Source organism: Leucopleurus acutus, assembly GCF_964270905.1.
Source record: "Leucopleurus acutus genome assembly, chromosome: 16".
Lineage (NCBI taxonomy): Eukaryota > Metazoa > Chordata > Mammalia > Artiodactyla > Delphinidae > Leucopleurus > Leucopleurus acutus.
In genome coordinates this window covers 76,950,261-76,964,401 of record NC_139158.1, presented here as the reverse complement: position 1 = coordinate 76,964,401, position 14,141 = coordinate 76,950,261, and the positions used below count along the sequence as shown (strand labels likewise).

At 56.2% G+C, this 14,141-nt stretch overlaps 1 protein-coding gene across 2 annotated transcripts in view; it reads left to right on the top strand.

The window, feature by feature from the left end:
- The window catches only part of RIPOR3 (RIPOR family member 3), a 70,309-nt gene that overhangs the window by 39,593 nt on the left and 16,575 nt on the right, over positions 1-14,141 (top strand). For both annotated transcript variants that reach the window (XM_082857766.1, XM_082857765.1), the window contains exons 2-6: positions 3,072-3,190; positions 9,807-9,953; positions 10,189-10,267; positions 13,248-13,271; positions 13,578-13,631. In XM_082857766.1, the coding sequence (XP_082713892.1) occupies positions 3,072-3,190; positions 9,807-9,953; positions 10,189-10,267; positions 13,248-13,271; positions 13,578-13,631 (423 nt within the window). The remainder of the gene's footprint in view (positions 1-3,071; positions 3,191-9,806; positions 9,954-10,188; positions 10,268-13,247; positions 13,272-13,577; positions 13,632-14,141) is intronic.

The following is a 14,141-nucleotide window of genomic DNA, read 5'->3' as shown; positions in this document are numbered from 1 at the left end:
GATGTGCTGTGACTCTTTCAGGCCCTGGAGAACGCCCCCAGCCCCACCTGCAGGGAACGCTCTGTCTAGTTGGGGAGGCAGACAAGTCACCATTCACCGTCCACTGTAAGTAAAGTGAGGCAGGGATTGGGGGGAGGTCCAGGAAGGCTTCCTGGGGGAGGTGACATCTGGGCTGGAAGAGGAGCTGGGAGGGTCTAGCCAGGAGGCCAATCCCCACGTGACAGCCAGACCTCACCCTGGAAAACGTGGCTCCCTGAGCCAGCCTCTTCACCTCTTAGAGGCTCTTTCCTCATGTGAAAAGTGGGGTCATTGCACCTCCTGGCCCTGTTGTGAGTAATCAGTCTACAGCCAGGTGCTGGCACATTGCGTGGGTCTGCACTGAACCTCAGTTCTCCTCCTCGGTCCTCCATTCCTAACGCTGGGCAGGCAGATGGTTGGGTTTGTTCTAGCAAACTGCATGCAGGGGAACTGTTTAGCGATCGTCTTTCTCCCTTATCTTGAAGTGGAGGACCTGGGGGAGGCTGGAAGAACGACCCAGAAGGCCTGGGAGGGAGGGTAGCGGGGAGGTGGAGGGAGAAGGTGGAGGGAGGGCGTTCCGGTCCCCAGCCCCCCGGGGCTGGCTCCAGAGTCCGCGTCCCACCCGCTGACCTTGGGGATCTCCCTGCCTGCCCCCTCCTGTGCCCTTGCTCATCCTGGCTAGGATGGAGGGAGGGCACGTTTAGCAGTTTGAGAAGCTTCCAGTGCCACCCAGAGCCTGTGCTGATAGGGGTGGGGGCAGTGGTATGCTGATAAACGTTTAACAACAGGCAGAAGAACAAACAAACAAAAACACCTCAAAGCCTAATTTGTAGCACCTGCCCTTTTCCACGCTGTACTTAATTCTGTCATGGCTGATTTCAAGCTACCAACATTCCTGAAAATTTAACCGTCGACTCTTGTGAGCTGGTCCGAGCTGGCAGCAGCACAGCCCAGGTAGGGACTGTGGGGGCGTGAGGGTCCTCCCGTGGGGCTGGGGCGAACCCCCAGAGTGCGGGATGCCTGCCCACGTACCTGAGAAGCGCTGGCTCGACATCAGTCGCACTCGGGTTCTCAGCCTGGCTCTGCCGCTTCCTAGCTGGGTCCCTGAGCTCATCTTGTTACCTCTCTGAGCCTCAGTTTCCTCATCTATTGAATTAGGTTCGCAACAGCTCCTACACCTCAGGGGGTTGTGCGGCTCTACTAAGATAATTTACATAAGGCGTGTAGTGGACAGCTGGCCTAATTATGAGCTCTCCACTGCCAGACTGCGTCAATTTCCCCATCCGTACACCAGGCTGCTGTTCACAGACCTATTGCCCGGGACAGTCCCTGGCACTGGGGCTCCACTCAGTGGGTGCTCCGCAGACACTCGCCGCTTCCTCCGTCGGGGCCAGAGGTCACTCCTCGGCTCACCTGCCCTAGCAGCTGGGGTCTCCAGGCTGGGGTCTTGGTCAGCCGATGGCGCACAGACAACCAGCTCTTTCTGGTGTCTATTTCACATCATGTGCTGTCAGCACATTGTGTCCTTGGTCCTTTTCTGAATTTCCATTTTACAGACGTGATCACCGAGGCCCAGAGCCGGTGAGCGGCACAGCTGCAGCTGGGGTTTGAGCCCAGGTCTGGCTTTGTTGCTTCCAGAGCTCACCTAATGCACAGCACGTGTGGGACTCTGGGCTGCGGGAGGTATCGGAGGAGGAGGAAGCTTGTGGGGGGTCACGCAGATCTGCCAGGGGGTTCAGAGTGAGGGCTCTGGAGCTTGTGGTGGGAGCTGACTACAAACAAAATGCAGGACTAGACACTGGATAGACGTGGCTGCAAAGGGAACGTTCTTCCAGGCAGAGGCCCCAGGGTGGGCAAAGGTGTGGAGTCTGGGCTCAGCCACTGGGTGGAGGGGATGTGGGAAGCAGGGGCCTTACCGAGCGGGAATAGGAGGGAGTTGGCAGAGCGGAGCTTTCTCAGGGCAGTGGGGTCCCCAGAATCCTTGCACCGACGCCACCCTGGCTGAGGGGTGAGGTATAAAACTGTAGCAGCAGAGATTTAGGTTAGATATGGGGGAGAACTTTCCTATTGTGTTGGAAGACACTGGACGATATTCCCAAAGGATGTGGTGGCATTTTTCCAATCTCGAGATGGTTTGGAAAAACGTAAAGACAGCCAGGGTTCTAGGCTGGCCTCCCTGCAACCTGGGTCAGAGATGGGGTAATGGATCTGTGGCTTCTGGAAGCCTTTGATGCCAGCAGCCTGGCCTCATGTGAACTGGGCTGACTCACCCCCTGCTCAAAACCTCCCATGGCTCCCAGTTACCCTTAGCCAATTGCAAGGCCAAAGTCCTTCCTGGGGCCACCGAGGCCACCCTGACCTGTGCTCTGCTGGCCTCTCCAACCTCACCTGGAGCCACCCCCCAACCCCCTGGACTTCTTTCCATTGCTGGATTACACCTTGTCCTCTGTGCCTCCAGGCCTTTGCTCACGCCGTTCCCTCTGCTTCAGATACCTTTCCCTCCCCTCCCCTTCCCCTTTTTCCCTCCTCGCCTTTCCTTCTCAGCTCTCGGTCGCCTCCTCCATGGGTTGGTCTGGTACCCCCATCATTTCACTATGGACTCCCTACTGTAATGGTGGCCCGTCAGCCCCCTGCTGGACTTGCAGCCCTGGAGGGCGAGGGCTGGGCCTGCCTTACTCGGCGTCTGGCTCACAGGAGGTGCTCAGCGGGGGTTTGTGGAGGGGGGTCAGGGTTACTGGCAGAGAGGAGTAGCTGAGGGGAGGCGAGAGGAGCTGGTTCACGAGTTGCTGGGTGCCCCCTGCATCACACAGGCATCAAGGACCCAAGCACAGGGCGCAGAGACCTGGGCTCGAGTCTTGCTCCTGCCCCCCGCCCCAAGCTCCCTGACCTCACTGAGCCTCAGTTTTCTCATCTGTGAGCTGGGGGCAGCACCAGCTGCCCCCTCTCTGGGGCTGCTGTAGGGCCCTTGGGGGCCACGGTGGAGGGTAGCCAGCCTGCGGTCAGCACTCACCGGGTGCCAGTTCGAGGCTGACTGTCCTGCCCTCTCCCTGCAGGTGACAGCCATGTCGGTGAGGGTGCGGTTCCTGTCCTCTGGGGACACAGGGGCTGTGGGGGTCATGGGCCGGAGCGCCTCCTTTGCCGGCTTCAGCAGTGCCCAGAGCCGGAGGATCGCGTAAGTTCTGCCCGGGCTGTGTGTGGGAGGCTTGTTTGAGGGCCAGGGATCGGGGGGCCGGCGGGGGCATCCTCCTCCCACGCCAGTGACCCTGAGGCTCACTCTCATGCCAGGCCTGCAGCGCAGGGTAGTGTGTGTTTGTGTCTGTCTGTGTGTCTGTGTATGTCTGTGTCTGTGTGTCTGTGAGTGAGACGCTTGGTGTTGGGAGAAAGCTGTAATTTGCTTCAGATCTGAACAGGTGTCACCCTACATGCTCCTGGCAGTTGATCCTGGAAGCTGATCTGCTTGAGTTTATCAGGCCCACTTGGCAGATCAGAAAACTGAGGCTCAGAGAGGCAGAGATGCTCACCCAAGGTCACACAGCAAGACTGATTCAGAGTTGGAACTTAGTCTCCTAGGGGCCAGGTTAGGATGGAATGTTCTTCCTGTTTTTTGGGGTTTTTTTACGGTACACGGGCCTCTCACTGTTGTGGCCTCTCCCGTTGCGGAGCACAGGCTCCGGACGCGCAGGCTCAGCGGCCATGGCTCACGGGCCCAGCCGCTCCACGGCATGTGGGATCCTCCCGGACCGGGGCAGTAACCCGCGTCCTTGCATCAGCAGGCGGACTCTCAACAACTGCGCCACCAGGGAAGTCCTGTTCTTCCTGTTTGATAGAATGGGAAGTAGGGCCACCTGTGACCTGGGGCAAGTGACTTCACCTCTCTGAGTCTGGTTTCCTCATCTGCGAAATGGGGATCACAAATGTCCCTCCCTCATGGGCTTGTCACGAGGGTACAGTGAGGTGACACATGGTGAGCTGTCGGCACATGCTGGCACGCAGTAGGGGCTTGTGGGAAGTTTTCCAAGGAGGAGAGACAGGCAGAGACAGGCCTGGTTAGTACTGACCCTCCAGACGTGAGTTCACGGCTGATCTGCGATGTGTCTCCTCCCGCTGCAGGTAATGCCTGGGAGGAGGGTGCGTTTCTGCTCCTGGGGCCACAGCCCTGCCAGCCCAGGCGTGCCGGGCCCCTGGCTCCAGGAATCCTGAGGGCCCCAAACGGCTGCCAGTCTGAACAGCCGTGGTGGGCAGGCAGGGCCCTCAGCCAGAGCAGGGCACAGAACCAAATCTCATCCTGGCGTTCCCCTACCTGAAACCCTCCGGAGGTTCCCGTCCCACTGAGAGCGCAATCCGGTCCCCACGCGGCAGGGTCTGGCTGGCCAGCCTCATCCTGAGCCCTGGGCTCTAGCCGCATTGGCCTCTCTGTCCTCCAGGCCTTTGCACAGGCCCTGCCCTCGTCCTGGAACCCTCCCCACTGTGCTTCACCTGGCCTGGTCCTGCTTAATCTCATCAGGCCTTGGCTTCAAAGCCACTTCCTGGGGGTTGGGGGTGCGGACCACCCGAGCCCGGCAGGCCCTCCTCGTGCTCTGTCCATAGGCTCCCCAGCTGCGCATTAGACCCACCTTCCCCTCCCCCCGCCCCACCCCCCACCACTGTGAGGCCGACCCTGCAGTCAGGCCCTCCCAGCTCACTCGCCTTGTCTCAGGGCAGCCCAGCTTCTCGGTTCTGAGGTGTGCCTGGGAGGAGTGGCATCTCAGGGCTGAAATCCTGGAAGCACCCCTAGGAATCCCTAATTCTTTCCACAAGTATTTATGGAGCATTGGCTCCGGTCAGGCCCCGGCCCGGGCTGTGGAGACAGGCCCAGGCCCTGCCCTCCTTTCAGGACGGGGAAGACAATAAGCCAGTGATAGTCAAGATGGATGCCGCTGGTGGCAGGTGCCCGGAAGGGGTTAAAGCAGGGAGGCAGGAGGGCAGCAGGGGGCTTGGAGGAGGCCCCCAGTGAGGCATTTAAACGAAGGCAGAGAGAAGAGGAGCCCATCACGTGCAGACAGGGTGTGGGCGTGGGAAAGCCTTCCAGGCGGAGGGGACAGAGGTGCAAAGGCCCTGAGGTGGGAATGAGCTTTGAGGGACAGAAAGTGGGTGTGCGGCTGGCCTGTGGGACAGTGGTGTAAATGTCCTGGACCCCTCCTGGGGCTCCCCGTCCTGCCCCCCTCCCCCAACCCTGCAGGGACTACTGGAGGATGCCTGGCTTGGACGGGTTCTGAGATTCCTGAGTGGCCTCCATCGGGCCTGGTTCTCTGTAGTCCCCTTGTCCAGGGGTGAGGAAGTAGCTGCCCGTGATGGCAGAGAAGCAGCACATCTGTTTTTAACTTCCTGTCTCTGTACATAACTTCTGTACATAACTGTACATAACTTCCTGTCTCTGTACAGCTCCCAGGGATCTGGACCCTGGCTCTGCGGCTGGACGGTCTGGATCGGGTTTCAGGCCTCACCTCTGGCCTTATTTCCCAAGTAATCCAACCAGGCTGAAACACGGCCACATTGCCAAGGTGCTCAGCAGCGGGGGCAGGTCAGGTAAAAATAACCTTAGACAGGAGAGCAGAAGAGCCTGGCTCCACTTAGATGTCCCCAGCCCTTATCCCCGCCCTGGCACCTGAAGCCCCTTTGCCTCTGGACAGGGTTGTTGTTTTTTTCTTTATTGTGTAATCAAAGAATTCACTTGGGGAAGTAATCTGGTGAGGAAATTTTACACTAAGGTTGAATGACTGCTATAACAAGGCCACATATAATAAATATATAATACTATATTATAACATAAGGCCGTACATAATAAGGTGGGCAGATGAAGAAGAGAGCCGGGCCCTGACACTGTCCCATTCTGCCCTGACTGACAGGCACGGGCTGCTCTTAACCCCTTCCTGCCATCCCTCAGTCAGGTCTCCCCTCCCTCAGGCAGGGACCCTCTTGAGCCAGGAGACCCTGCAAGGTCCGCACCACCTGGGAATTCCTCCACTGGGACGGCTGGGAAGTGTAGGTGTGAAAACCAAGCAGCAGCCCTTGATTTTCAAGGAGAGGAGGGCTAGACCTCAGAGACATGTATCAGGAGAAACAGGCTAGTACACGTGAAGCACCCAGAGCAGAGCTTGACCTTTGCGAGTGCCGTGCGCGTGTTTGTCATCATCCCTGGGCGTCTAGTACCACCAGATGCAGGAGGAAAGGTGCGCTTACACCCAGCTTTGAGTCCTCACCTGAAATGTGTCCAGTCGGTCCTATTATTTATTGCCCCGCCCCCAGCCCCTCCTACCTCCGGATCCTGCACCTGCAGCAGCCGTGCAGTGTCTCCCAACGACACCAGGTAGAAGGGCTGGCCCAGCGGCCTCACGTGAGGGCTGGGGCCCGTGGGTCACACGTGCCCATCTGGAAGCTCATCTGGCATGCCGGGGGATGTTTAATATTTACTGAGTCCTCCCAGAACTGCTGTGACATCCGCCCCTGGAGGTTGCTCCCTGCCCTGGCAGTTGTGGCACTGGGCCAGACATGAAACCTGATTTCGCCATCCGGAGACTGCACATACCTCACCGTCCCTGGCGGGGCTGGCCACCACACCTGCTCTGTTGAACCTCAGACAAGAGCACTGGGTTCAGAGCTTCCCCAGGAGCCAGTGCTATCAGGCACAGCCACAGAGCGAGGGCGAGGAAGTTTCCAGGTAGATGGAAGTGGGATCCAGCCGAGGGCACGCATCTGCCGGGGACTGTGGGACTCTGGGAGCTGGCAGGTGAGCGGGGCTCCTGCAGCCCCACCTCCAAGCTGCTCACCCACCCCACCTGCCTGTCTGCCCACCTGCCGGGGACCCTAGCCTGTCTGAAACCCGCTTCTCTCGAGGCTGCAGCCCTGCCTGTCCCTGCCAGCCTGCAGATGGCAACTTTGTGGAGGGTGTGTTCCAAGAGGTGGCTGATGTGACCTCCGGGAGGGTTGGGGAGGAGGGAGCACAGTCCCTGCCTGGGCTCTGCAAAGTGTCACTTGACATATAATATATGAATAACAGCAACGGCAGGTGCAGGGGTGAGCTTAGTCCCCAGGGCTGCGTGCACATTACCCAGACTCAAACCTCGCCTGATTGGAGGGACCTTCCCTGTTCACCCTTTACGTTCATTATCCTGCCTTTGTGTTTATTCTTGGCACTAGGCACTATCTGATATATAATTTTTTTTTTTTTTTTTGCGATACGCGGGCCTTCCACCGCTGCGGTCTCTCCCGTTGCGGAGCACAGGCTCCGGGCGCACAGGCTCAGCGGCCATGGCTCATGGGCCCAGCCGCTCCGTGGCATGCGGGATCCTCCCGGACTGGGGCACGAACCCACGTCCCCTGCATCAGCAGGCGGACTCCAACCACTGCGCCACCAGGGAAGCCCTGATATATAATTTTTTAAATTGAAGTATAGTTGCTGTACAATATAACTGATATGTACTTTTAAAAATTACCTTATTACCTTCAGCACATATATAGCACTTACTCTTTCCTGGGAACTGCTTGAATCTCTTCACATTTATTAACTCATGTAACTCTCACAGCAACACTTTCTCTGGTCCCCATTTTATGGATGAGAAAACCGAGGCACAGAGAGGTTCAATAACTTACACAAGGTCACACAGCTTATAACTGGGGGAGCCGGATAGAGACCTCAGCATGTGGTTCTGGAGTCTGTGCTTGCTACCACTTCCCACGGTCTCCCCAGCTGGCAGGGCAGCTCACGAGGGCAGGGGTTTTGTCTGTTTTGGTCACTGTTCTACCCCTGGCTCCTAGAATGGCATCTGGTGTATGACAGGAGCTCAGTAAATATTTGTTGAATGAATGACTATCTCATGACAACTCCGTGGGGCAGGCCCTCTTATTATCCTCCTTTTACAGATGAGGAAACTGAGGCTGCAGTAGATTAAATACCTGTGCCCTCTGGGGCTAGAATTTGGCCATGGGCGGCTGACCAGGAGCTTGTGTCCCGTGAGATGATAGGAGTCGCTAGCTTGGTGAGGCCCCTGAGGTTTCCAGGGCGGGGTTCCAGGCCCTTCCTGATGCAGCATCCTTGGGACCCAGTTCTCAGCAACCCCGGGCAAGCCCTGGGATCTGTATTTCCGGCACGTTGGCCTGTAATGTGGCTGTGCATCCATGTTTTGGGGAAACACGGGGTTTGGGGCTTGATGCCCGACAGCAGGGGTGGACAGGACAGCTCTACTGAGTCAACCACAGGACCCTGTGACCGTGTGTGGAATGTGCAGCGTCTGGTTGGCTTGGAAGTACAGCCCAGCCACCTGCCAGGCCTCTTGGGGACCAGGGCTTGGCGATGGCCCAGTGGCCCTTCTCCCAGGCCTGGCGAAGGAGCTGGAGCTGTGTCCACTTGCCCCCTGCCCAGCTCTCCAGACCACAAGCCCCCCACCCCTCCCCGCAGACTGTGAACCCTTGAAGGTGGGACTCTGGCCCCTTGGCTCCCACCATGTTGCGTGACTCAGAGAAAGCCCCGTTCTGTGAGTGTTTGAATGAATGAATGAGCCTGTGCCCTTGATTTTAGACCCTAAAAGGGCAGCAGACTGTGAAGGGCATCCAGGGACACTCGGAGCTGGGTTTCTAGCAGGAGGATGTTTCCCGAGTGAAGCAGAAATGGTGAACCCCTGAGAAAGTGGTCCTCCTACTGTGGTCTGAGGACCAACAATGGTGTAGAGCCAATGGACCGTCTGCTCCATAGGCTGTCCAGGGCCTGTTCCTTCTCTCTTGTTGCTTGGCCATACCTGTGGGGGGCCCCAGTGCACATGGTTGAAGCTGGCTCTTCAGTGCATCCGAGGAAGATGAGGAAGGAAGGGGGAGAAGTTCTCTTCCAAGGAAGTGGAATATGTTGACTAACCCAGTACTGGGATGTGGGTTTGCCTCAGAATGCCCATGGATGCATGGGTGTGTGCATGTGTGCATGTGGGTGTGTGCGTGTGTGCATGTGTGCGTGTGGGTGTGTGCGTGTGTGCATGTGTGCGCATGTGTGCATGTGCGTGTGTATGGTGATTTGTCAGGCTACCTCCCTCCAAACTATATGTATAAAGAGCAGGGTTGGGGAGATGTCCCTGAGGGAAATTGAGGTGCTATTAACAGAGGGAGGGGAATGGATGTGGGGCAGGCAAAGCCAACAGGTACCCAACCCATGGGGATACCACTGGACTATGATTTGGCCTCCCACGTTGCTTTGCCTGCACAGAGCTTGATGACGAGCACAAACAGACAGCATTGGCGTTTGGGCTGCTTGATTGTATTTCTCACTGTAAGTTAATTTCTCACATCAGGTTAGTGTTATTATTCTTTTTTTAATTTATTTTTTATTTATTTTTTTTTTTTGCGGTTCACGGGCCTCTCACTGTTGTGGCCTCTCCTGTCGTGGAGCACAGGCTCCGGACGCACAGGCTCAGCGGCCATGGCTCACGGGCCCAGCCGCTCCGCGGCATGTGGGATCTTCCCGGACCGGGGCATGAACCCGTGTCCCCTGCGTCGGCAGGTGGACTCTCAACCGCTGCGCCACCAGGGAAGCCCCTATTATTCTTTTAATCCTCAAATCCAAGCCCTCATTTGACAGATGAGAAAACTGAGGCCCAGAGAGTCTTGGCAGCTTTCCTGAGGCCATGCAGCTTGGTGGCAGTGGGGTGAGACTCAGCCAGGTCTGCTGACTGCCTGGGGCTCTGGCCACTGTTCCCAAAGTGCCTGCCCCTGAGAAGGGCTTGGTCCAGACCCCTGCTCTGACCACGCCCCCCCATCCCTTCTCACAGAAAGTCCGTCCACAGGAACTCAGTGAGGTCTCGAATGCCTGTGAAATCCTCCAAGATGTATGGCACGCTGCGGAAGGGGTCTGTCTGCTCGGATCCCAAGCCACAGCAAGTGAAGAAGATATTTGAAGCACTGAAGAGAGGCCTCAAGTAAGGATGACTGTTCATGGCCTTTAACGAGTGCATTCTTTGTCCTCGTCTGCTTGGTCCTCTCTGCCTCTTCCTGGGGAACGTGGGTGGGTCTCTTCTGTAAGAGGCCACAGAGGGAGCTCCTCGTTATCTGTTTAGTCAACAAGCATGCCTCCTCCCTGGAACTCTGCTCATCTGCCTGTTTCTTTCCTTTCTCTGCTCCTTTTCCAACTCCTTTTACTTGTTCTCCTCACAGGGAGTATCTGTGCGTCCAGCAGGCCGAGCTGGATTACCTGTCAGGACGCCACAAGGACACCCGCAGGAATTCCAGGCTGGTGAGACCCCTCCCGGGCCCTTCCCAGGCGAGCAGCCTTGGCCAGGGTTCCAAGATGGACCCTCTTTCACCCCGTTGCCTGCATCACGGGTGTGAATCTCAGTTTCGGAACTCAGAGGCCTAAGGAGTGGCCTTTATTTTTGATGAATGAACCTCACTTGGACCTGGATGAATTTAACCTCGCAGACCGGTGGGAAGATCCCGGCGGCCCCCCGCCCTCACATGGTGCAGCAGTTCACACATCTTTGGGCCACCTCCCTTTAGTTCTAGAAGTAACTGTACGGTAGGCGGGTGTGCAGCGGGGTGTCTACGTTAGATGGCCCTATTCTGTAGCGCTTGGCCATCGGGGCCCCCTGCAAGCAGGGTGGCTTACATGATGGCAGGAAATTGGATCAGGCATTGAATCCAGGGTGTGTCACTGTGCCAGTGGCCCTGACACCGTCCGTCCTTGATCATCCCTGCGTGTTCCCACAACGTCCAGCGGCTCTACAGTTTTGCTCTCATCCGAGTGGCATCTTTGAGGCTGCCCTGGGGCCTCTAGCCCAGGATTCATCTGCTCTGGGCTTCTGCCATCCCCTTAGCAAAGCCAGATTTAGAAGAAACAAAACAAACGCCACAAAAAACCAATACCAAAAACAAACCAAAAAAATAGGATGCCCAGTTAAATTTGATTTTCAGATAACAAATCATTTTTCAGTATGTCCCATGCAATCTTCAGGACACAGTTATACTAAAAAAAAAAAAGTATTCATTGTTTATTAGAAATTTAAATGTGACTGGGGGTCTTGTATTTTTTTTTTTGGCCACGCTGTGCAGCATGCAGGATCTTAGTTCCCTGACCAGGGATCGAACCCGTGCCCCCTGTAGTGGAAGCGTGGAGTCCTAACTACTGGACCACCAGGGAATTCCCTGGGTATCTTGCATTTTATCTGCTGGCACTGCCAGGACCCCACTGCTGGGTGCCTGCATCTCTCCAGTGGGGAGGCTTTCTTTTGCATCTTGGGGAGTCCCTCCCAGCCCCTCTTCTCTATCCGGCTGCTGCCTTGTGAAAACCCCTCCTGTCCTTAATGAGAACTTCTGGAAGCAGAAACCAGGAGGCCTTGATGTCTATGGTTTTCTCTAGCTCATTCCAGCCCTGCTCCTCCAAGGGCCAATGCAGAGAGCGGGCCACCGGCTTGATGGAGGGGGTGGGGAATGAATCTATCAAAGTCGTGTCCCCTCACCTCTATATCCTGGCCCCAGCAAAGAAGACCTCGGGGGTCGACAGGGTGGGAGATGCAGGGCTCCCAGCCTGCCGGCCCACTTGGAGAAGGGAAGGCCGGGCAAACTCACTCATGCCTTGTCCTTGGTGGGCAAATGGGTCAGTGCAGAGGCGGAAGGGGGCGCTGCCTGGTTCCCGGCCCTTCCGAGCACTGGCCGAGCCTCCCTCTCTTGTGGGTGTGGCTGTTCTCACGTCCTCCGGTCTCTCTTTCTCTGTTCTAGAAGTAACTCTAAGGGACGCAAGGTTTATGTAAAGGTCTGTATGTGTTAGCTACTCCCATTTCATAGGTGGGCACACTGAGGCAGGGAAGGGGCAGCAACTGCATGGGGGCCACCCAGAGGAACGATGCACCTGGGGTCCGGTTCTCCGTTTCTGAGAAGTTGCTGTGCAGTTACTTTTCTTTCCAAAGCCTTGGGAACTTTCCTATTTCTTAATTTCTTGCATAGAGTTGTTTTTGTGTGTGTTTTTTTAAAAAATTATTTATTTTGCCTGCGCCAGGTCTTAGTTGCAGCACTAGGGATCTTTTAGTTGAGGCAAACTCTTAGTTGCGGCATGCATGCGGGGATCTAGTTCCCTGACCAGGAATTGAACCAGGGGCCCCTGCATTGGGAGCGTGGAGTCTTAACCACTAGACCACCAGGGAAGTCCCCTTACATAGAGTTTTAATTTCATAATCCTACACGTACAATGTCACATAAATGCATGCGTAGGAAAACAGACGTTGGCACGGGGTTAATCCATCTTTTCCTTCTTGCCTGACTGGTTCCCGTCTGCAATCTTCTCTGTCCCACCCTGTTTAGCCCTTGAGGACAATCTAGTCTTTATCTTTCCATATTTTCCTCCCTGGTCACATAATCATGCAAATATACAGATTGTGCATATAGAGTGGTTTGGTTAACAGTTGTCTTACAAAAATGAAATCGCAACTTACATACTCTCCCACCTCTTAGTCCTTCTCCTTAGTGGATCGCCAACCTTGTGGAAATGCGTCCAGGCTCAGATATAGTGACTCTAACCCACGTGGGCAAAGCAGGGCCTGTTCTGGAATTAAAGTTTATCCGAACACAGCCCACACCCATCATTTACATATTGTCTGTGGCCGCTTTCATGCTCCAGTGGCAGAAACCATGCTCCAGTGGCAGAAAGCTGCAATGTTTACTATCTGGCCCTTTATACAAAGGTTCCCCCATCCCGACAATATATTCTTTTCATTGGCTACACCGTGGCCCCCTGCGAATCCGGATGGACCAGTCCGGATTTGCAGTTTCCTTAGACCTGAACTCCTGGGTGGTGCTGGCCGCCTCTCCCCACTCTCAATTCCTCTGGTCATGGCTGAAGTCACCCCTTAAATAATCAAATTGCACTGGTTCCCCTCTTGTTGAGTTTACACCGTCCTTTATCCTTCGTAACGACCCTATGGGGTCGGTGCTGTTGGTACCCCACTTTACATAAGGAAATGGAGGCTCAGACAGGTAGAGAAACTTGCCTGGGACACACAGCTGGCAAATAGAGTCAGGCCTAGAGTTGCCTCACACAAAGCCCGTGTGTTTACTCATTCTTCCTGCTTGGCCTGGACCACAGCTTGCTGACTGCAGGCCTCAGAGGATGGAGTGGCCGCTGGCTTTTTGTCCTCTGAGCTCAGGCGCCCCTGGGATGTAGCCTCATGGGTCTTGGAGGAGCACTGGAGTCCTGACTCCCTCCTTCCTCTCCTCCCCTGCAGGCTTTCTATTATGACCTGGACAAGGTGAGGGAAACTCCTGTCTGCACGTGGTAAGCAAGGTGGGCCATGGCTGGGCCTGGCTGGATGAGAATAACGTCTTCGCTTGCATTCCATCCTCCTGGCTGTCCCATGGGAGGAATACTTGGGTTTCCTCCCCACTTTACAAATGGGGAAACTGAGGCTCAGTGATGCGCCTTCTTTAGGGATGGTGAGGGGCTGGCCTGGCGTTGAGCGCAGCTCTGTGTGTCAGTACCTGGAGGAGGGTGGCAGGGGCTGGGGGGGAGTGTGGGCAGGCTACTTTTGAAGCATCTTCTCTTCTTCTGGGAGAAGCAAACACGCTCTGTGGAAAGGCACATTCGGAAGATGGAGTTTCACATCAGCAAGGTCAGCCTGGCTTCGGGGGGTGTCTCCCGGCTTGCTGGGCCTCTGCTGGGTTAGCAGTGGGGCGGTGGCGGGAGGTTCTCTGGGTGCCAGGTGGCTGGAGAGAGCCGAGGAGGAGCAGAGCCTGCAGGGGCTGAGCCCTGAGATGGGGATCAGGGGGTTGGGGTTAGAGGGCTGGGAATGTTGAGTCCCACCACCCGATCATACAGATGGGATTGCAGAGGCCCAGAGAGGGACAAGGATTGGCCCAGGGTCGCACAGCAAGTGCCTTAAGCTTTATATTCTGCAAACTCTTCCGTGAGCTTGCTCTACTCCCCCAGGAGCCCAGTGGGCGGACAGAATATCACAAACCCACTTCCCTGTTTCACAATTGAAAAATCGGGCAGGGAGAGGGGAAGCGATGCACCCACCCGGCCAGTTCACTAGTTTTTACTGTGCACCCGCTGGGTGCCAGCCTCTGCCAGGTGCTGGGGATGCGGAGCGGACGAGACAGACTTGGTCCTTGCCCCGCGG